At 40.2% G+C, this 24,552-nt stretch overlaps 1 protein-coding gene across 1 annotated transcript; it reads right to left on the bottom strand.

Annotated features, from left to right (window-relative positions):
- Nucleotides 1–88: 88 nt before the first annotated feature.
- kcnh4b (potassium voltage-gated channel, subfamily H (eag-related), member 4b) lies at nt 89–23,325 on the bottom strand. The gene is made up of 13 exons (XM_028568694.1): nt 23,062–23,325; nt 17,054–17,294; nt 15,530–15,687; nt 14,983–15,181; nt 13,909–14,103; nt 13,280–13,479; nt 12,733–12,982; nt 12,426–12,640; nt 7,085–7,123; nt 5,410–5,786; nt 4,045–4,136; nt 3,020–3,096; nt 89–2,039 (listed from the first exon to the last, which is right to left on the bottom strand). The coding sequence occupies exons 1-13, from the start codon at nt 23,098–23,100 to the stop codon at nt 1,065–1,067; spliced, it is 3,057 nt and encodes a 1,018-aa protein (XP_028424495.1). The 5' UTR covers nt 23,101–23,325; the 3' UTR covers nt 89–1,064.
- Nucleotides 23,326–24,552: the final 1,227 nt, after the last annotated feature.

Here is a 24,552-nt window from a genome sequence, read left to right as displayed (position 1 = left end):
TTCCAAAAAAAAAACAGTTGTTTCTTATTCTGACGTGTTTCTGAAAAAGATACACATCAGGTGTGATTAAATGTGACAACATAGTAAATTACACTTTCATACATTTTTGCATACTTTATTGTGTCAGCCAAACAGAACAATTGAATGAATATAGTATGAGTATCATGAGTTCTTGTTGTTTTTTACCAGGAGCCATTCATATTGTGTAAATAAATGACTGAATTTTTCATGGGACCCTCTTTTCTGCTACATATGTATTTATTTACATTTAATTTATATGGAGCTATGTTTATAGAATTGTAGATCCTTGACAAAGGAATTTTCAAGCTTTCATACCTTTATTTTGTGGAGAGAGCGATTAAACCTACTTCACAGTGCTATATTTAATGCCTTCAAAAAATTTATTTAAATCTCATGAAGAATCTTAAGGAGAGCATCAAACTGGAGATGTTCAATGGAATTATAATTGAAATCATAAATGATGTACTGCTTAGTGAAGTTTGGATATTAGATATTCATATAGTCCAAGAACTCACAAATAAAAAATGCTGAAATGAGAAAAACATTTAAAAACAATTACCAATCTACACTGTGTGATGCAAATAATCTATTCCCCTTTTAGGTAACACATTTTTGTTTGTCCGCATATTAAAACATCCAACCACTCTGACCTGTCTGCCTTACAAATACAGTTTCTGTGTACACAATCAACAGGTTGTCATGTAGAATGCTTACACATTAATTTGGAAACCTTTTCCTTAGGAAAAAGAATTAACAACTTTACCATGCAAGGAGGTAACAGATATTATCAACAATAAATTGCTCTGAGGATGTTGGAAAAAATATACAGTTTATACTGGAACTCTTCTTTTTTAAAGACACACTTTAGTAAATCCAAGATAATGCACAAAATACATGCTTTTGCATAGAAATTGAGTAAATTGTGTGGGGTGATGAATATGAGAGCCCAGGAATTAAGGAGGAGGACTACAGCACACACTGACAATCTCCAGCAGGGTCTCTTTAAACACTGTAAGAAGTTGCATGTCTATAACTTTTTTAATCTATGAGGTCCAGGCACCACGACTGCGATGTGATGACTCACTCTCACTGTCCCTGCTCTCCATAGACCCCCCGTTCCCCAGTAGGCACTCCAGACCGGTGTGTTCTATGGCAGATGGGTCGCCCAGTGGAAGGTGGGGCTCGATACCATCTGATTGCAGTGATCCTGAATCCAGCGAGGATCCAAGAGGGATGCCTGGCAATGTAGGAGGATAGATTGAGGGGTTTGAGTCCTCGATTTGGAAGATAGATGCGTCCTGGATCACATTATGAGATGTTGGAGCAGACATCAGAACACAATGGGAGGCTTGTGATAGGGCAGGCAGAGATGGGGGGTAAGAATTGGGTGGCAAGTCCAGCAGGCTGTGTGATGACGAGTACGACGAGTATTCATCACTATCACTGGGAGGCTGCAGGCACAAAGTGGGCTGGGACTGGCTGATGGTGCTTGCGCTAGCACTGAGAGGCCTGTTGTCAAAGTCCTCATGCCCAGCATGAGGTGCAAGGTCCGGACTCCCACCCTGGAAGCCTGCGCTGATGCTAAGAAGAGACGGGCTGATCCACAGATTTGTGGTCAATCTCTTAGAGCTGTGACACAACAGGTCTAAACTGGACGCAGAGTTAGCAGAGAGGGGCGGACAGGAGTTGACAGGTGGACCACAGGATTGAGACCGGTGGTGGCTCTCTGTTTGGGTTTCAGGAGCTCCACTGTAGCTCCAGGAGCCAGCGGGTGGGTCACTTTGGTAGCTGGGGCCTTCGTGGCTCCCCAGATCGTTATGGAGGTGGTAGGCTGAAGCTGGGTTGAAGGGCACGTCGGTGTTGGTGGCTGTGGGAGGGCCGGACACCATTTGGATGCCACACGGGCACGAGGGGAGGGAGGCTTTGTAGTGATGCACAGACAAGTGGGCCTGGAGGAGATGCATCATGTGGTGCAGGCTCTTTGTGAGCTCGGATACTTCCTGGTTTAATGTGCCCATCTGGGTAGAGAGTGCACACAGTTTAGTCGTGACATTCAAAAGACTTGGAGCATATTCTATTATTACACTGAGCAAATGTGTGCAGCTTCAAATAAATCTGCCCAATAATGTCCAGCACAGAGTAACAAATTAATCAGCTTCTATTTTGAGGTTTAGTATTGGATTCATGTCCCAATATAATTTTCTGATGGCCTCCCAAAAGAGGACCTTTTTTAATCCCCTCCATGATTCTTAGAAATGGCTTCTTACGCAGAAGTGAAATCCAGAGGGACACAGACTGAGGTAACTGACGCAAATAGGGAAGAAATTAGACAGAAAACTGGGAACAAGGGAGCGAAACAAAAAGGAAAGGAGGCCAGAGAAAGGCCACAAGTGGAGCTAGGTTGTCATCTAATGTTTTTTTTCTTCAGACCGTCGAGTCAGCACTCTTGACTATCCCCTGCATTGCAGAAGTACCCTGCTGATTAATTAATACCAACTTCAGACAGCACCTACATGGGCCCATCTGGATCCTCTCGCTGCACCTGCTTTCGCATATTTTACATTAAAATGAAGAGTGCAGGGGCAGACTGAGATACAAAGCAGACATGGAATCTACTTGATCTCACTATGTTTCCCCCTGTAAATGTGCAACTATGGCTGATACCGGATAAGAAGCCAGAAATGCTGCTATGAGAAAAGCTTATGAGTTTCTGCTTATTTTGTCTGGTCTGCACTGAAGATGAATTGCAGTGAATTAATTTCTACAGATTGAAAGAGGAAGACATATTTTAATGTTGAAATAGCACGCAGGTTGTATTTTCTAATCAATAAATCATTAATGCTTCCTGTATTTCATATTCAGTGTCTCCAAAATACTTAACAGACAGAAGGCAGACAGGAAGATGAGAGGGATATACAGCAATGTTGATTTGGATCTGTGAGGCTACATTATTTTTGGTCCAATCAATTCTAATTTAGGATAAGGGGCTGTACCTTACCTTTTGGTTGAGTTGACTGATGCTCTGTTTGACGTCTTCCGTCTCCAGCAGCAGAGTTACATTCGCTTGTGTGGAGACTGGAGAAATGAGCAAGAGAAAACAATAAGTGGCTGACTTAGTACAACATAACTTGGGAACACCACAAAGAGGATTCACCAATATTAATATGAAAAAACAAACATGATGTGTGACTCCAGAGGACGCCAATTTACATATACAGTATGTGAAAGTATTGCATATATCCATACATGAATGCATGTACTGTATGCACAAATGAATATTATACAATCTAATACAACAACACTGAAAATTACTGCCAAAACATAATGTTACAGAGCTATTGCATTGGATAGTGTCTATGTTATTATGTCTATTATCTTAAGAAATGGTTTAAACAAGCTTCGTAAAAAAAATCTTGACTATATGTTGTTGCTGCAGTGTTAGGCTCTACAAGAGGGAATCTTGAAGAAGACATGAAACATGACCAGTATGACAGTAGACAGACCACGGCAGCAATTATGTGGAATCTGTGAGGCAAAACACTAGATGAAAAATAAATTAAATTACAAGCAATCCTCTGGGAGGCGCTGTAGGATGGGCACAACAACCAAAAACAAATCAGGAGCTTCATCCTACACCACAGTTTTTAAAAACACTTTTAGTATTTAAGAAGCTGTATTGTACATAGGCTGTTACTGTGTACTGTTGTGTACGTTGATTGTCAAAGCACTTTATTAAACTAAAGTACATTAGTTGGACTTCAAGTGAACTGAATGTGATATTCATCGATCATCACAGTATAAAGCTCGGGTCAGATGGTCTGTACACTGCTCTGACCTGTGTTGTCCTTTAACATGTTCTCTGACTCTTTGGACACCTGGCTGTCATTTCATTATGCTGAGCTCTCATATTTCCCCCAGAAGGAGGCAGGGCAGCATTGTTGTATCCACTGTTTGAACTCTGGAGTTTACCTCCAGCCATCTGGCACCCAGGTGACCCTCGCAGCTGGGGGCGGTTTGGCTTACCTTGGGCGCTGCCTCCCGTGTTGGCTTTAGGCCTGCTGTGCTCCACGTTGAAGTGGAACGCGTGTCCATTGTCTTCGATGCCGTCTACAACCCTGGCAGGGGAGGGGTGAAGAGGAGGGAAGCTGGAGTTAATGTAACAGTAGAGCTTTTTCAATTATCATTGGAGCCAGTAGACGACCCAAGAATGTGCCATGAGAGCTGCGGCTGGCAGAGGCCCGTGCGGGTTTAAACATGAGGACAAGTGCCCAGTCTGGAGGGGTGGACACCTGAGCTCTCTGAACCAGCACTTACCCATATCTAGGACTTACTTGATGACTTAGGGATACATTATGAATACAGATGGTTGGGGCAAGAGGATAAGGTGCTCTGGTAATGAAATGCAGTGACATCTGTTGAAATATGCAATGCAAAAACACTCCATTTACATTGAGTGGCTGATGTAGGTTTATGTGGCATGACTTTAGGCATCTGTTACTGTAACACACCTTACTTATTGTAGATCATCTCAGACATTTTAAGGCAATCATAGCTAGGGTGAATATATAGACATAACATCATAATTCTGTCTATGACACAGGCAGATTAGACCACAACAAACACACAGAAAGAGAGGCATCAAGGCCCATGGTAAAGTGGTGCTATTTATGAGGCAAACCACTGTGAAATAGTTTTAAAGGGGACACAATTTTTTAATGCTTCAAAATTAATGAACTTCAGTCTCTGGGGGGGAAACCACAGTGTTTTAGAAGAAGGAAAGACACTACAATGTTGCTACTCATTAAAGTTGGAGATAACATAATGAGAACCACTAAAAAATAAACTCTTTTCATGTAATGAGATACAAATCAATATAAAAAAAAAAAAAAAACCTTTACATAGTAATGCAATCCAATACAACATTTTTTGAATTTTTATTTTGCCTTTGTGAAGCTTATTACTTTTTTTCTTTTGCTTTTGACACTGTGCCAGGTGTTCAATCTACCGTATGGTAATCTTGAGACTATAGTTTGAAGAGTTGTGGTGTTGGACTGCATTAGCAAAGTGTTCCGTTTCCTCTATCACATACTATACAGTATGGTATTGAGGGGGATAATTATTAGAAATATAATGAATGAATCCAACATTATTTAATGCAACATGGCACCCAAATAATGTACAGACTCTGTACTCAGATACTGCATCCTTAAACTGAATCAAAACACAGTGTGGCGTAAACATAAACAAGACATTTTAGTTACGGTAGCTGGTGTTTCTATTATTTCTATTTTGGCCAACCAGCTGCCAACATCTAAGAAGTAATTTAATTTAGGCTTTGATACGTTTTTGCGTGTTTGCTGCTTGTGTTAAGAAAAATGTTATCAATACCTGGGACTGAGATCTGGGGGTGCAGAGCAGGTGACAGTTGGGATAAGCAGCTTTGAAGGCTTTTGCGAAGCCCCCAACACTCCCTGAGCTGAAGTTGAGGCAGGGGTGACATTATGGAAGCCGTGCTCTTTTTTCGACGGTGGCTGAGGCGATGATCTCTGCTCGTGGACGCGGCTGATGATTGGTGAACGGCAGTGTCGCAGGGCATTGAACTGCCGCAACTCATCCCCCAGGAGGTTCCCCAGGGAGGTACGGCGAACAGGGCTGGTGAAGTTGGGCAGCAGGAGGTTGCGACGGGAGTGGGTAACCGGAGAGAGGTGGAAGGAGTCCTCAGGGTCATCCCCCTTTGTTTCCATGATAGAGGAGAGCCTGGATTCCTGCAAATACAACATGAAGCATAAATAACTGTACACTTACATGTTCACTAAGGGGTGCACTGGTCCTTAAACTGCCTGATTTGTGTTTGAGGATGTGAAAACAGATTCGTAAATACTGCAATATTAACTACATGAATACTGAAATATTTAAAAAATATCAGAATGATGTTAGAAAACTTGATTCATCTAAAATGCCACTCTCAATACACAAATCATTTCATGAGTAATCTGGCACATAATAACCTTTTTATTTGAAAATCTGCCGATAAAGAGCAATTATTGTGTCATTTAGATTTTAATGAGATACAGCTGGTGATATTTTAATCACATTACTTACATTACTTATTATAATCCTGCTACAAAGCTACCACGGCTGCCTGAGTGCTTGTGAGTAAAAACAACTGGTTTTACATAAAATTGAACTTTTAACAGCAGACAAAGCAAGCACTGTAAACAGTATTTTAATAATAGAAAAATAAGGCGGGGAGACAAGCATACAGTACATAGTGAGGAAAGTAGCTCACAAGGTTTCCTATTAGGAGAGCTACTGACCCAGTTAGCGGGCTAACTCCAGGGACAGAACTGTTCTCTCTGTTCCAAATTAGTTTCAACCTGAAGGGGGAAGTCCTTGCACAAACCCTCCCACAGCACTCACTTGCATTACAGTATGCACCATAAAAACACAGGGGTTTTACCTAAAAAAAAACAGACACGCCTGCTAAACCCCTGGAATTGATATGTATGACACAAATACACCTTTGACAACAATTGTGTTGTGCTCCTGCCTACTCCGATAGAATTCAGAAACAGACTTTGTGAATTTATTATAACTTAGAAGTAGAGCTGGGCATTATATATTGATATTATGTCGATATTGTGATATGAGACTAGATATCGTCTTCGATTTTGGTTATCGTAATATTGTAATATGGCATAAGTGTTGTATTTTCCTGGTTTTAAAGGGTGCATTGAAGTAAAGTGATGTCATATTATGAACTTACCAGACTGTTCTAGCTGTTCTATTATTTGCCTTTGCCCACTTAGTTATTAGATCCATATTACTGATGATTATTCATCAAAAATCTCATTGTGTAAATATTTTGTGAAAGCACCAATAGTCAACACTACAATATCGTTGCAGTATCGATATCGAGGTATTTGGTCAAAAATATCGTGATATTTGATTTTCTCCATATCGCCCAGCCCTACTTAGAAGTATTTTAAGGAAGTTGTGTCTGGTGGAAAAAGGAATAATGATGCCCCTGAGAGAAGAAGAAGAAGCCTTCATTTGAACTCACGTGATGAGGCTTGGGTGAACGTGAAAACCTGCTGAGGCCCTGCAGAAACAAAAAGAAAACAAGAGGGATTATAAGACACTAGCCTGGCTCCACCCTCCTACGTACTTCCGTTCAATTTTCATTTTCCTGTACAAATGAAATGTACAAAAGTCTGGTAGGACCAGGCTAATAAGACACAAAAAGTATTTATTTTTTCAACTTCATAATTTCTTTATTAAACCTTCAAAAATTAAAATGGGCCCTCAGAATGAAACGTTTGGAAATTAAAAGGTGCCCTGTGGAGTATTCTTATAAGCAAACAAAAGTTATATTTACTATCAGTGTTACTCCCCAAGATACATTGTGTCTATCTTTGATGTCTAACAAACGTGTCCAGTGCATTTTGTTCCTCATAAAACATTTGCAAAGCTGCTTTTTTGTTAAGTATTTTAAATCCAGAATTGTCTTTGTTGGTGCATTGCAGCATATCTTGCTTGTGATACCACCACCTGTTGATCAGTAAAACAGTGTAACTGTAACTAGTGGGAACTAGAGGTCAAAAACTTCAAAGGGAGCTTTTTTTTTTTTTTATTTATTATTTGAGTAATGGCTTTGCATTTAAAAAAAATACGCAAAATTTAAATTTGATATCTACTGTTTAACCCACTGGAATTCTAAATGACCGTGGCCAGTGACAGAGCCTTAGCTACACAAGCTGAAACACATAACCGATCCATTCTTTAAACTCGATTGCAGAGGGATTCCAACAAAGGTTTGTCTTTCTGCTGGCATGTGGAGACATTGGGAGAAATTTAGCATAATCACCAGCTGGATGGCAAATGAAACTGTGTGTAAAGTCTTCCCTCATGTGTGAAAAAATGTGCTTCTGACAACATGGCTTAATGTGACAACAGCAATTTAATCCTTCATTGAAGCACAATACTGAGTTTAAAAATCGTCACCACTAAAAGGCGGTATAAGCAAAAATATAACTCGCTGTGAGACTTTGCATCTCTTCGCTGGTATGTGAGAGGCAGAGGGGACAAATCTGAGTCTATTCAAGGCAGCAACAAATTCTGTCATAACGAAAACTAACCCCAGAGCAACATGGAATGATTAACTAGCCAACTAGGAATATTGGTGCCAAATGACATCAATTAATGGGGCACGGATCCCACAAGTGTCCCACATATTTGCAGGGACCTAACTGAGGGACATTTTTTCCTATCACTCACAAGTGTGCTTTCTTGTGTTTGCACATGCAAAGAACAGACCTACTTACAGATTGGCATGCATGTGCCCACAAGAGTATGTCAGGGTTTTGTATGATGTGTCACTTCTCTTTCAAATCCAAAATACATTTAGCAGGATCTGGTTTTGCTACCAGAGTCTAGAAAAAACTAACTGAGAATCAGTAAAACCCAAGACACAAGAGGTCAAATCAGCAGCTATGGGGGATGTCTACATGATGAAGTGACTTGTGGCCTCACAAAACTCCTAAACCATGTGAACAGCCAGCTAACACCAGATGTTATGGGTAGTAAATGAAACATGATTGAGCAAATCTTTACACATGTATTTTGAAACAGAAGTACAGATCAGTGACAGCTGAGTGAGTGTAAATTCATCCAATTAAGGGTAGGGGGAGTTCATCAAGATATATCTCAGAGAGACAGCTGTCTATGATCTATTGTACTGAAGGGGTGTTTTTGAAATGACATCGTCACCTGCGATAGTTGTTCTCTGTACTTTTCTCTGTATTTTTATCCCATCCAACATGTCATAAACGTCTCTAGCATTTAAAAAAAACTGGTTACCAGTGGCTGCCTTTATCAACTTTGTTAAACTGTTGTTGTCATATAAGGCTCCAAAGGAGGTTACATCCCTGTAACTCCTGACCGGTCAGCTTGTTCTTCACACTCCATGACTACTGACTACTTAACTCTCCCTGTGGCAACATGGTCATTATAGTCCAACACATTTGGACTCCCTGGTGGTGGAATGACCTTCCCATTCTGTCCAGGACAGCACAATCACCCCTTATCACTCAAAACTCACCTCCCTTAAGGAATAAGCCATGCTCCTAGGAATTTGACCAAGTGCATACCAAATTATTTACTTTTTATTAATTACTCTTGCCAATTTGGGAAAATGAAAACAAGATTTTTTTGCACTTTTTCACTGCCTGCTGCAGCCCAAAACAACACTATGAGAGCAGCGACAGTGAAGCAAAACAGTAAAGTTGCGGCCAGACAGCTAAACAATGAGCTGAAATGCACTATAAAGCTCTGTACGGGGAGGTGTGCAGCAGATTCAGGTGATAATTCTCTGTAGCTTCATCACTATGAGCCCTTTGTATTGTCTTACATGGTTGTAGTAAAATAGCAATTATAGCGGCTTTGAAAAATTATACTAATGTATAGTGTTTTTTATGCATAATTAGAAAGTTGGTGATCAATTTCAATTTATTTGGCTCATGCAGTTTTGAGTTGCTCCAGATAAGACACTCTACTACACTCATAAAATGCAAGCCTAAAAGTCAACTTGAAAGCAGCATGAAGGGTTTGTCTGAAACTACAATGTAAAAAAACTAAAAACTTTTTGTCTCTGTTTGCAGTTTGCTAAGTAAAAAAACCTACCAAAACCTATTGAAAAAACATTAATTGACACCACTGCAGTACAAGTTGAAATTCAATTATAGAGTTGACAAAAAACTAATTTTCCATCTGGCAGTCTGCATTCTTTCCTTTTTGACAAAATAAAGTAGTCCCTTTCGGATACCTTATACTTTAATAGGCATTCCTACAATCCGTGTCTTTGGCAGTATTTCACTACCAGTGACTGATTGCTGTACAGTCGGCATACAATTCTCAAGTGTCGCTTGAGTGTAAAAGGACCTCCTATCCTACAGCAACTCCCACCTTAAACCACCCACTGTGAGGATGTGGATGAGATCATTACTACTGTACTGTGTACTGTGTGTGTGTGTGTCAGGAGTAGTCTATGGGGCCTCGAAGCAGGTAGTTGGACCAGGTAGTTGAGCACTCCTTCATCCTGTCAGGGGGCGGCGGTGCCCTGGCTTTGTGCTTGAGCATAAACTCTGTGCAGATGGTCTGATACAGAAGTAGCTCAGCCATGCCACAGAAAAGACTGCTTGAATCACAATTAAAGACTGTAATAACACTAATAATGTGTACGTATATGGCCTCTGTACACACATAAATCCTTTGTCTTACGATAACCTTTCTCCAATATGAGCTATTCGGTCGCATGGATTCTGTAAGGTGCCAAATGTCTCTTTATAGTCCATGAGCCAGGGCCCCAAATTTGGGCCATTGGTATCATCTGGGGGGACAAAGGCTCATAGTGATTTTTGGCAAGGTATACACCCCTAGTTCTAGAAAAATCACGATAGCAGTGCAGGGGTGGTAGCGAATCACTTTTTTTCAGCTCATGAAGTTACCAACCCCCTAAGATAAATTCCGTTTTTGAAATCTGTCAAACTGTCAAAATCCCTCATTACGTGCATGAGCTACTTTCTGACATTCTAACTTAAAGTGGCTAAATATCAACAATTACTTTTTATTACAACTGTACATGAATAAAGAGGCTAATTGGCCCTGGACTAATAGGGTATTCTATTTGTCCATTCTATTGGCTCCATTCTATTTTGAAGACTTGTGCCGGTTGCATACGTCTAATTTAAGGCTCTCACATATAAATAGTATGGGTATATTATACATTTTCTGAATCATCAGAGTGCCTTGAGTATTGAAGTTGTTGAGTTTTATGTCCCTGGTGTTCTGTCATGCCCCAGGGATAAAAGAAAGCACACAGTTTAGGCGGAAATTGGGAGAAAATGTGTGTTATTTCTGGTTTAAAGAAGTCATGTGACCTCTGTGATTGACACACAGATTCAGTACTGGGCTTAAATGAAAACCTAAAAGCTCCCCTTTCCAACGATACCAAGCACCATATTATAGAATATTGACAATATCCCTACCATGAGCCTAAACCAGATATACACCAGATTTCAAAAACGGAATTTATCTTAGGGGGTTAGTAACTTCATGAGCTGAAAAAAAGTGATTCGCTACCACCCCTGCACTGCTATCGTGATTTTTCTAGTACTAGGGGTGTATACCTTGCCAAAAATCACTATGAGCCTTTGTCCCCCCGATGATACCAATCAACCCCCCTGGCTCATGGACTATTAGGAATGGAACTCATTAATACAGTTAAAGCTGATTCACTCAGCCTGACTGACAAAAATGCATCAAGTAATTAACACGGCCAGCACAGATGTCCTGTTCTTCATGTTTCAAACCAAAGAAAACAAACAAAAATAAAATGAATAAACTAATGAGCAACAAAACCTTCAGCAATGGGAAAGGCCTGTGGGAGCAAAAAGGAATGCTTGAAGCAAGTAAAAAATGCTTGAGACTGTCAATAAGGGTGAGATTGGGAAAGCCCTTGGGGAGCTTTGTCAGTTTTGTCAGTCACACATCAAAGATATGTTGGCGTTAATTTGTTTTGATCGTATGGTTCAACAAAATGCCATGCAAAACAGCCACTGAACTTGGTTACACGCTATTACAATATTCAATTTCTGGGTTTCGAGATGCATCTTTACACACATTATATAACAATGCCTGAAAACAACAACAGGAGCATTTTCTCGCCGGATTTTGGATAATCTAGCCTTAAGTAATGCTTTCTTCAATAACTGTGAGGTGGAACGGGTTACACTGAGAGGGGGTCAGTGTCTAGTTGTAATGTCATCCTGCTGTGCTTTGTGGTGACACGAAGAAGTGATACGGCTGCCTGACAGTGGCACCCACGCATGGTAATTGGTGTGACAATCAACCCCCAACAGTCCTTTGGTCGTTGTGGTAGAACAAGTGTCAAGGAGAGTGACAAAGGCACCTCAGGGGGGAACAAATGTGTTGTCTGGCATGTTGTATGGTCTATTCTGTTTTATTCTGTGTGCGTGCGTGTGTGTGTACGTGTGTCTGTGTGTGTGCTGGTTTTCTTTAAGCAGGAAAACAGCATCAGCAGATCAATGTGTAATAAGAGACATTTTTTTATTTCCTCAGTCCTCATTCCTCAGTTGACTAGAATGCAATGAAACTAGACTAATTTCTTTAGGTTTGAAAACTCTCACTTATGTATCCCCACTACTCGCCTTATCTACAAGACATTGGGTGAAGGTTTGTGCAGGTTTAAGCATATTGAACTAAGGTTTTGAGAGTTAGGAATTAGGGAATGAGTTTGAATAGACAGGCTCACAATTTAGAAAACCCTAACGACACATCTGATCAACACCGGTTTTCTGTGTGTGAGTGTGTCTTTACTGTAGTACCTCGTCCTGGCTGCCCTCACGCAAGTTGTAGGTGAGGTTATTGTGGATGTCAGAGTCAAACACGCTGGCGTACTCGGGGTAGAGATCCAGCACCTCTCTCAGACCACGCACACTGATATACTGGAGGTCACAGTAGGTCAGCGCCTTCACATCAGCATTGGTCTTGATCACCTGGTCTGTTCCAGGCAGGTCCGACCCAATCAGGTCCCCTTTTCCTAAAATCAAAACAATAAATATTCACTGTCTTGCTCCACTACATGAACACCCTAAACATGACGCTTTAAAAAATCCACATCACAATACAAACCTAATATTGCCAACACCATGCTGTCTTTCAGCACCTCCAGGGATCCAGAGCAGACAAAGTAGTTGGCGTGCAGAGCGTCACCCTGACGGATGAGGTACTCCCCAGGGACGCAGAAGGAGGTTTTTATATGGAGGGAGAGCGAGCGCAGGCAGCCACGACTAGCCCCCTTAAAGACCGGCAGTTGGAGGATGTCCTTATTCAGATGCATGGCAATGTCAGCCTGTAGCTCATCAGGGAAGTCATGCAGGAGCTGGGGATGTGTGATAGATGCAATGAGGTGTGACACTCATTGGTAATTAGGGAATGGGCACTGTTGCTACCAGTTACCCCTCTTACGAATTTCATTAGGATGTCAATTGCTGGTGTTGTAGGCAGGCATGTGTTGTGAAAGATCATAAACAATTACAGCTGCAAAGGGTTGTAAATGGATTGTAGAAAAGATTTCAGTGCTCAAACGCCATCTAAACATTGCTCTGAAGTTTCCTGAGGGCAGACAACACCATGTACAAAAGTATTACATGACAACAACAATGAAAGGGACCCCTACCTCGTTGGTATCTATTCCATTGTTGACAGACCATGTGGTCTGGAAGTACTCCAGCATGCGCTGTTTGATCTGCTTGGGCAGATGGTGGACACGAATGAATTCCTTCAGGTCCTTCATGCGTGTGTGGTAGAGAGAACGCCGTGAATACATACGCTGAATGATGGCCGTCACGTTACCGAAGACTAGGGCGTGCATCAGCGCTGTGTGATGGAAACAAATATAAAGGCTGAATATTTCTATTACTAGGTAAAAATAATATAAAAAACACTTTTGCTTCTTTAAAATAAAATTAAAAATGTTATATTGATCACTAGCCAATCATCTACACTTGTTACTGTGTATTTGCAAACTGATCCACAGTAATTTACTAGTTTGTTTATATCACTGTTCTGACAAGCAATCTGAGAAAAAATAATCACACAATAATTATCTTCTGGATTGTTGCACCAATAATTGCCACCTCAGCTTAAATAAACTGTTTATTGGTATATAAAGATGGCAACAAGCTGCGTTTAAAACGCCAGCCAAACCAACCCACTTCCTGCTAAATCTCTTGCACTGGCATGCCAAACTGGCGCACTGTTATGCCAGGATGCCAAAGGGAGAATGTAACCTGGAGTCAGACATACCGCCGACAAGCATGGTGCAGATGGAGAAGATCTTCTCAGCATCGGTGTTGGCACAGACATTGCCGAAGCCCACACTGGTCAGGCTGCTCAGGGTAAAGTAAAGGGAAGCAAGGTAGGCGCTGCGCGTTGTCGGGCCGCCCGCTGTCTTGTTAATGTAGGGCGTCTCCAGACGTCTGCCCAGGTCATACAGCCAGCCTTGAAAGAGGAGGTAGAGCATGAGTAAACAATGTCCAAAGGGTTAGGGTTCATGTAAGTGTTACGTCTGTAACGGCTCTGATACAGATGGTAGAGGCCGGATGATACTGCAATACCTGATCTAAGAGACACAGAAGTGTATGTTTAAGTCTTAAGTGTTTCAGAAAAAGATGTGAGGAGGCTGGCATGTTGGTGCGGGACAGGGCAGAATTAGATTGGCTCCTCCAGGGGTAAGGCCAAGTGTTAATTAGCAGTTATGACCTAACCTCCCTATAGACAGAATATACTGCCACAAATGTATGCACAATCACATAAACAGACACAAATACGAATACAAACACACACACACACACACACAGATAATGGGGTAGATATGGGTCTCAATTTTGAATCATTTTTAAACAGTGACACCAACAAGACATTACTGTGCTGCTTCCTACCAGTTTTTTTTTTAAATCAGCTTTTGATCTGGTTACAGACAGTCCTCATTAGAGCGTCAGAGTACAGTGTTTGCCAACATCTCACCACTAAGCAGAGCTAGATATCCCAATAGGTGAGTCATGACTATTTATAGCTGAGTGGGGACACAACAAAAGTAAAATCTGGTCTTTGGTGTTATTTATTGGGATTATGAACAAGAAAAAAACTGACTTAAAGAGCACCTAACTGAACAAGTCTGGATAGCCAGCACTGCGCTTAAGTTATGAAATGAACACTTTGAGCACAGCGAGGCCAAAGAAAAAATGATGGCACATGGTAAAAAATCAGCTGGAGCTATTATTGTACTACATTTGTCTGCCACCCTTGCTGAATGAAACACCCGACCTTACTTTCACACTTCAACAGCTTCCTCTTCAGCAAGGCCTCAATCAGACTCACCAACTTCAAAGTTTGTATCAACCATATCCTGGCGTCCAATTATGTACCAGATGCAGGCCATCCAGTGTCCCAGCACAGCAAACACAGACATTAGTATGGTCAGCACCAAGGAGCTGTACTGGGAGTAGCGATCCAGCTTCTGAAGCAGACGAAAGAGGCGCAGCAGGCGTACCGTTTTAAGCAGGTGGACAAGGGAGGACTAGTGACAGAGAAAAAGAGAGAGAAAGTGAATCCTTCTGCCTTGTTATATCTGGTAACACACTTTGACTGTACATATATTGCATTTACACAGCTGAATATCACAGCTTGGACAAGCTTTGCTCAAACAAATGTGTTTATATATCATTCACTATTCACGAAGAACGAGTCACAAAGGCAGGCAGGCAGCAACAGTAGCAGCCTTGAGGAAATCAAGGTAGTGTATTTCCAAAGGCTAAACAGTTTGGGGGAAATTTCTTGTAAGTAATCCATTTGATGCTTATGTTAGCAGACACAGAGGGGAGGAAAAATAAGAGAAGGCTGAACATATTATTTCAGTTGCACTCACCACTGTGATGTTGAAGGCATACAGCAAGTCAAAGGGCAAGGCAGCGAACAGGTCCACAATGAACCAGCTGGTGGCGTAATGAAGGCAAATGGAGCGCCCATCATACACCACCTGCCCTGACTGGCTCACATAGGTGGTGCGGAAGGTCAGGATAATGTCTGTAAACACAAAGGTTGAAGGTGATTTTTTTTTTTTCCAGTGACTAAAGGATGTTGTAGTCATATTCATATTCATTAAACTAGAAAAGGTACATTTGTGTGTGAATGACTGAAAGCTGAAAGTGTGAAAGGTCACAAGCATAGGTTCAATCTCAGTGGTTCACTTGTATGTGATACTTCAGACCACACTATGATGTTTGCAATTCACACTTTTGAGTGTATAGTAGAGAAAGTAGATAATGGATAGTGTACCAATTTTAGACATGTACTGTATATCTAAAATTATAACAATATAAATGAAAAGAAATGGATTATGCATGCAAATACAAAGCAGCTGAAATATGTGACTGTCTTAAGGCGTCCATATGGATCAGCGAGTTTGCCAGACAGATCATCTTCATCCTAGTGTCAGAATGTGGCAAGCACATAACAAGCAGACCTCTGGGTGTGTGGTCTGATGTAGAAAACCTCATCTGTCATCCAAGCTGTTGATATTTGTAGAGATGTTCATCATTCAATACAAATTTCAGTTATAGATAGAAGCTAAAAGAAAGTTAGATAACGATAATGATTTTTTTGCAAAATCAAATAATGATTGTCTAATTTTAGAAAGCACACACCGCAATGTGCAGACTGGTGGTAACTACAAAAATCATCAAAGTTAAAACAGTGGACACCTATTGTCCAATATCACATATTCCCTGAATGTTTTGAGCTGGAATGCTTTATTTTGAATTATGAATGATGAATATTTGATATGCAATCTATCAATGACATGACTTACAAATGAAAACAAACAAAGTCTGGGTATTAGCACAGTAAATGAGCTTGAATAAACATGCAGAAAAAAGTTTCTCCCTAGCATGGCTGTGTGCCAAGTTGAGGGACTTGGACATAAACTCCTAATTAGACCACTGTTCATCTACACTTAGTGGAGCACAGTGAGGTTCTGCCACCACAATTCTTCCCTTGGGTGCTTCCCTTTGGAGGTTAACCCGGCATTACCAACTGTGAGGAGTCCCTGGGTAAGACCCAGGTCATCCCCAAGGGACTACAAAACCCAGGTTGCCTGGAACTAGGGGTACTTTCAGGGGGAAAGGATGCCTCAGTGGCTCACCGGTGGCAAAAGCGGCAAGAAAATGGACAGATGGTGGATGAAAATCTCATGTCACCACATAAAAATAATATTTGAAAGCAATAAAATATTATGATTTAGAGTTTTAGAGTTGATTTGATCCTCAAAATAAGTGGACAGAATTGGCTTGATGGTAGTTAAACAACAACTTTTAACTTAGTAATAAGTTGGGCCACAGCACAATAAATTCAGGTAAAATTAGGAAGCCGTGACTTCTTTTTCAACACTCACCTATAATAAAGAGAAATTCCACTGAAATGTCGCTGATGCTGGAGGAGTGTTCAAGTGCCTCAGTGCTATTGTATTCCATGAAGCTGACGTAATAGGGTACGGTGACAGCCACATAGAAGGTGGCCAGTAGAATAAGCCAGTCCCACAGGGCTTTGGACACGCTGTAGTGGAGCACAATGAAGCGCGACTTTTGCACTGCTTCCACCTTGTACTCTGGTACCGAAGGCCTGTCAGTCATGTTCTGTAAGAGAAGTGTAGAAGTGCAAAAATATCTTGGTAAGAATACATACACACAGTCATATACATATATGTATAACACATTCACAGACTAATCTTCTAAACCTCTTGATTTTCAAGCTTAATACATTTACAAAACACTCAAAACACATTAGAGAAATAATGAACTTCATAACCAGATGGTCATGAGGTGGAGTGCTGTGAAAATAAATGGTAATCAAATGGACATTGCCATGCCAAGATTTGCAGTAACATGACAATATAAATGTCAACACCCTCTCTTGTGCTCTGACTGCTGATGATTTAGTACGGTAGGCAACTCAAGTGAAACAGATATGGTAATGCTGCTGGTTATCTATTCTTGACAGCCTCCTGAAAAAGACAGTGATACGCCTGTTAAATGGCCATGCAGTAATAATACAAAATGAAAGATAAGACTGTGGTCAGTGAGGGGGAAACTTATTACCAACAATTACGCCTGATAATCTCATATATTTCTTAGCCTTGGCTTAACTTCATCCTTCCAAATGCCATTAGTGTTTTAAGTCTCAGGTGGTACAGTACAATGGTCATCAGCTGATTTTCATTTTTTTAAAGTGATGCTTATTCATTCCACTCATTTAATTTTTTGGGAAAAGCATAAATTGCAGAAAGCATAAATTGCTATTGCTGATGAGATGGGGGGGAGGGGGATCCATCTGGCACATAATAAGAGTGCAGTTCTCAAATAGGGCCATGCACTTGACACATAATAGCCTTAACCATGTTTAGGAGACAGGAGGAGAAGCTATTACCTTCAACAGTGGTGAGAGGGAAACAGAAAGAAGAGATAAATGAGTAGTAATCCATCACAGAACCATGTGACAACTTCACAAACAGGTGTGGGCAAGCAAACAAGGAAGCTGGTCAAGTCTTAACTTGATTTTTTTTGTAAGGGCTATCTGAAGCTGACTTGGAGGGAATAGACTGACTATTTGAGCGATTAAGTAACTGCGAGACAATGGACAACCTTTTCTTGTACTTCAAAAATAGGAAAAAAAACGGTGAACAATGACACACTCTACTGTACGAATAAAGGCAAGGAATCTTCAAACTGTCGCGAGTGAAATAACTCATTCAGTCATAATATTGGAAGCAAAAAAGGTTCAAATTGTTTCTAGAGAAAAACACTTTCAAAACTGAATTGATAATGGCTGCTTGACACTGGACAATTTCCCGTTAAGAGATGAGTGATTCCTCACAGTATCCCTCAGTCACTTGTAACCACAGTGGAAAATCTAGCAGAAAGACAACAGCTGTAGCCACTTTAATGATAGTTCAAGCAATGTCAGCAAAAGCTGGACTGTTTTTTTTAATTTGCCTTACAACATAGAGATCAGTGCGTCCACCTGACCTTTGGCACTCGAGGCGGTCATCCAAGCACATCCCGATGATTAGAAAAGAAAAGCCCAGCACTGCGGGGACACATGGGACTGCATGTTACACAGCTACAGCTGGTCTTCGCACTTCATTAACTCACGCTTTAGCCAAGAGCTTACTGTTACAACTACATCTCCCAACATGCTTTGGGCTGCAGCACTGATAAAAGCCTGTCCTTGATGGGGAAGAGGCTGTCGTGGCAATTTTGTAATCCCACTCTGACAATGAGGAACGAGACAAAAATCTCTTACAGTATTGTCAAACTTTTAATGCTCAGAGCATGGTACACGAGACAAAGGTTAGTTTGTAATATGCACACCGATGGAAAGGTGCTCTCTCTCTTTATACCTTGGCTTGGTCCACTCCCACTGGTCAGGGTGGTTTCTTTCAGTTTGTGTATTGCATAACATTGTTCTCAAGACAAAGGGTCCAACCAACCAGAGGTAAGAATCTTCTGATGACATTCAGATGGGAAATGCCTTTGTATGTTCAATCAGGTCAAGATTCACTCAGGTAACATTGATAAATGATTCAGCATGATCAAATACAAGATAAGTTACTTTCTTATGGTAATTACATACTTATGGTCAAGTGTGATTTCATTACAGCTTGATCAAAGAAAATTTCCCTCAGAAGGCTCACGCATTTAGATTAGAGGATCCTCAGCCTCCAATGTATACCACAAAATACTATTTTCTTTTCCAACAATGCAGTGGGAGTACAAAACAATACAAACTGCAATATGACCACAAGCCTGTAAGCCTTAATTGACTCTGCTTTGCTTAGTACTTATTATGTGATTGTAGGATCAGTCCACTTATTTTCAACAATCCAGTTTTCTCCTTCAATAAATTGTGTTACGAGAGACAAAACATTCGCTGTCTGAAAGTGTTTGTGCGCGAGTTTGCAGAGGCAAAAATAATAAGAAAAACAAAAAGATAACTGAGGGAAAGATGTGAGAGCACCGGCCATGTATTTCACAGTCAGACGTATTTAAATCATAACTTAAAAAAAATGCCTCCGGATTCATAGCCCTTTGACAAGTGAAAAGAGGCAATTGTGGCTCTCCCCTGGGAAGTGCTTAAAATCAAGCCTGAGCTACTTGTCAGTGTGCATGGTTACAGTAGCTGTAGTCTCGCAATGCCAGACCTATCTTACAGCGCTGTGGAGTAGCTGATACAATCATGGGTTGACAGCATCAAAACTGCCAGAACAGACCAAACAGCAAATCAAAGCCTTCAGGCAAAGGAAAAACCCAAGCTAAACATGTTTTTGAGGAGGCAATTTAGTGTGTGGTAGACCATTTAAACCTCTGCGGTCTTAAAATAAAAAAGAAATTATTTTTAAATTAGTTAACAGATTTCCATTTTTAAATCTTTAAATTACTGATACTTAAAGTGGGAAACCTTACACATGATCTGCGGTGAACCTGCTCTGTGCTGGCCAATTAGGTGGAGCGCTACCCTTGGTGTCGCACACAACTCAGAATTGCCGCAGAGGATTCAAATTTGAATTATTAAAACTTTGACCTTGTTGCCGCTGACCTTTCAAGGCGCAACCAATTCCCAAAGCAATGATGACGTTTACCACCGCTGCGGTTCGCCTCTCTGCTCTGTGCCTCTCTGCTCCGTGCCCTACTTTGCATTTTTTGGGTATTTTGGAGCCAGAAGTGACCATATTTGGACGAAGCATTCTGGTTGGCAAAACGCTGAACAAGACATTTTTTGGTGACCAAAATGTTCTAATTAGGCTAACTTTAATGGAGTGAAAATACACAGTTAAATGTTTAAGATGAAAACATGGGCAACACCCAAAAACAAGTTTAGTTCAGCTATTTTGTTGTACACAGTGCCATTGAGTAGTATTGCTAAGCCTCTGTCCTAATTGACAGGTCGGCGTGTTGCCACGCCCCTAAAGCACCCTCTGCTTTAAAAAAAATAAATCAATGGGACCATGATTTACAAAATTCTCGGCATTTTTCTGGTAAATGTCCCACCAAAAATAATACTGAAAATATATAAATATTGCAAAACTTTCATCAGTGGGCTATAGGCTCAATCATCATTCTGTTACCTTCTTCAACGATAGTGACTAAACAGACATTTATTTAACTGAACATTAGGGATGCACCGAATATTCGGCCACAAATTTTCGAAAATGTTGTGATGACGCAAACAGAAACCGCGACCTGCTCGTGTGTCAGTACCCGATCCGTTCCACCTGCAAAGCGTCTCCTAAGCAAAGAGGTTGAGACGGAACACAGAGTGAAAACAATGAAAAGTACGCTCTTAGAGTCTGTCAGCACTCGTTTCAGTGAGATCTATTCTGATCCTCTGCACTTCATCGTGACTGTAGCTACTTGATCCGCGTTATAAAGACCATTACTTAGATGCGGAAATAAAGCAGGGCGCACGAGAAATGATCCAGGCCGCGATGGATGCGGAGAACCCGCGTGGAGACGGAGACGGAGACGGAGACTGAGACGGAGCGCGCACGGAGCAGCGCCAGGCACAGGAGGAGATCAGAGCGCAGAAAAAAAGACTCGTCTCTGCACCAGATAAGGGGCATGCACCCTCGTTGTCTGATATGTTCAGTGAAATCCTGCAAGAAAGTGTCTCAAATAATAATAATAATAATAATAATAATAATAATAGGTAAGCTATTCTGTTCTTAGCCTACTATTGTATGTGACTATTAGATTGTAGCCATATTTCTGCTAGATATTTTTTTAATTAAACTTTAATATTAATTTATACAATTGCAATGCCTTGATTTTAGTAAAGTTAGTACACAGTCATAGCCATAAATGCAATGGTACTAATAATTGGCAAAATTTCTTTCGGTGTTTCGGTTTTCGGTTTCGGCAAAGAATTTTCATTTCGGTGCATCCCTACTGAACATCTGAGATTACAGCTTTAAAGTAGTTATTTGCCACCTCTATCTATGTTTTATGACTGCACCATAGGGATGTACTCTCATCTAAAGATACAATGTGTTTTCCAGCAAGAGTATAGCTCCCCCCTTTTCTTCCTTGCCTGGCAGGGTGATGGGCTACAAATAGCGTTTTACTGTAGTCAGAGTAGATGTGGCTGGTAGGTGTGGAGGCAGAGGAAGACATTGAGACAGGGAGGGAGAGGGGGAGGGAGGGAGAGAGAGAGAGAGAGAGAGAGAGAGAGAGAGAGAGAGAGAGAGAGAAGTCTGAGAAAGATGGAGGGGCAGACGGACAGAAAAGATGGAAAACAGAATGGGAAAATGTATTCATATTCAGACTGGGAGGATGTCAAGTATTTTTTTCTAAATTAAAGCAGCAAAACCACAATGTAAAAATATGGTATTGCAAGTTAAAGTCCTGCATTTACCGTCTCAAAAGTAGGCTATAGGCCTAATCAGTAAAACATAGTATCAAAAGTACTGATTATGCAGAAAAATGGCCCTTGTCAGTGTTAATATTACTGATGCATTCTTGTGTTTAGCATCTTAATGTTGTAGCTGGAGCTAATTTGAACTTCTGTATTTAAGTAGGCTATATTAAAAAAACGAATCATGGATATTTTATATGTAGTATATGTTTAAATGAAGAATATTTCCCTTTGGATTGTGGCGATGTATTAACTTTTAGAAATAGAAGTTCTCGATTTCAGTACAAGTAGGCCTAACGTTACTAATTGCACTTTTATTCCACAATTATTGGAGGTTGGAGTGGATGTAGGGTTTTAATTTTTCAGCTGGAAAGAAAGAGGAAGCGGTAGAAGGAATTCAAAAGCAAGTGACAGATAGACAATAAGGGGAGAGACAGCAAGAACCAGAGGGATGAGCCAAAAGGAGAAGAGGTTAGAGTAACAGATGGAGAGGGAGAGAAAACGTGTGAAAGCAGTAGCTAGCTAGTTAGAGAAAGAGAATAGCGTTGAAGCTAATAACAGAGGGGGACTGAGGACACTGAAGAGGATGGTAATAAGACAGAGCCCAACTCTCTAGATTTCCAATTATAACATGTTTCCACCTATAATTATACAGTACCCCGCCAGAACAGAAACTTTTTTCTTTTCTTTTTTTTAAATAGCAAAAATACTATTGCGTTTCCCCTAGCTTCATTCATTCTTCAGTGACGCACTGCAACTGTCTGTGGAGTTAGTTCACGTCTGTATTAACAACAGGACAGTGGAGTGCGTTAACGTTATCCAACGTCAAGATAACGTTGTCGGTAACCTAATAAGAGTTACAAATAGGCTCGGGAGTGAACGATATACGCTAGCTAGCTGGCTGGTGGAAGTGTCTGGCTTGAGTGGCTCACTCAATTAGCTATTTCATTTAACGTTAGTAAAGTTAAAGTTACAGTCCATCGTTTTGCTTACCTGAATCCACATTGTCAAACGTGACTTTTTTTCCCCCATTTTTTCTATGTAGAGAGTTTAATTTACGTTAGCGTTATTGTTAAGCTAGCTAGGTTTTTAGTTTGTTTTTGTTTTTTGTTACATCCGAATCTTAGCTAAACTAGCCAACTGGCATAAGGGATCAAGTGCTGATGCTATGGTTACCTGCAGTTAAAAATAACGTCAGCATTGATCTAGAATGTGCAAGCGGTTGAAAATATAGCTAGCTAATAAAAGGCAAGATTCTCTAAGTCCTTCCCAAATCTTTACATTTTTCTGGTTGAATTCAATTTGTACATGATACTTTAACTCTTATGACAAACAAAAAAATAAAAGCATGCTGCTAACAGTATTTTAATTTTCTGTAGCCCCTGAATAACGTAGGCCTACGTAATATTGACTTATTGATGGCATTGTTTATTTATTATGTTTAGATAACGTTACATTATTTGTATACGTAATTTACTTTTTCATATGGCTGTCATTGGATATAAAAAATAATATATATATATATATATATATATATATATATATATATATATATATATATATATATATATATATTATATATATTATTTTTTCCCAGATATGCTTACATTTCATCTATTATCTGTCGTCTACTATGTGTAACTGTATGATTATGTTTTTAATATGGAGATAAAGTAACTGGTCCCAAACAAAAAAGGATAAAACAGAATATTTTCTTCTTTATTATAATTTTACTATCAGCAGCAGGAGGGTCATCCCTATGTTCCCAGGGCCCTAGGTTATTGATCTAAACTATTATTATAAGAGATTGGTAAATAAGGGTTATCTTTGCAGTTAAAATTGCAACAAAGGGAGATGGTAAAAATCTGTTCAGCCAATATGCCGATATCAAGAACATTGTCTTGCCTGCAAATCTAAGGGCGCAGGCTTCAAGGAGTATAACATCAGTAGACTATAAGCTGTATGTGGGTGATTTCAACATACTGACCCAGGGAAACATATTGAACATTTGATATAGGGAAAAACACAACATAAAACCCTTTAAAATGTGTCTTTAATGTGTCATATTAAAAATATATTGGCTAGGGAACATAGATGCGTTCCTAGCAGTAGCTTCATTTAGAATTTATATTATGTTTTATGAGGAGGCAATTTTATGAAATGTACCATCCGAGGAGTGCATGAAGAAAAAAATCCAATGAAATTGGAACTAATAAAAACTGATGCCTACACTTGGAAAATGGCTGTTTGAGGATAGCTGACTGGTGTATGTATGTGCAACCATATAATCATGAAACAACTGGAGGAATTTTACTTACTGATATGTTTGATGCAACATTAGCTGCACATCTGCATGGAACTTACTGAAAAGTGTCTCAAAAGTTGAAAAAGTAAATTAAAACAAGATCTTTATTATGCTGCGTTTACCACGCTACATTGAATTTTCTCTATTTTTATGTCAAATCTTGAGTTATAGGTTATTCT

The sequence above is a fragment of the Perca flavescens genome, chromosome 21 (genome assembly GCF_004354835.1).
Source record: "Perca flavescens isolate YP-PL-M2 chromosome 21, PFLA_1.0, whole genome shotgun sequence".
Taxonomy (NCBI): domain Eukaryota; kingdom Metazoa; phylum Chordata; class Actinopteri; order Perciformes; family Percidae; genus Perca; species Perca flavescens.
This window is presented reverse-complemented; position numbering and strand designations above follow the sequence as displayed.

Bases quoted from the DNA above. Each gene is read 5' to 3' on its own strand.
- kcnh4b (XM_028568694.1), bottom strand. From the start codon at position 23,100: ATGGGGGAAAAAAAGTCACGTTTGACAATGTGGATTCAG. The intron at 17,295-23,061 runs GTAAGCAAAACG...CTTCTCTTACAG, and splicing joins GTTTGACAATGTGGATTCAG to AACATGACTGACAGGCCTTC. The intron at 15,688-17,053 runs GTGAGTGTTGAA...TTGTGTTTACAG, and splicing joins GGAATTTCTCTTTATTATAG to ACATTATCCTGACCTTCCGC.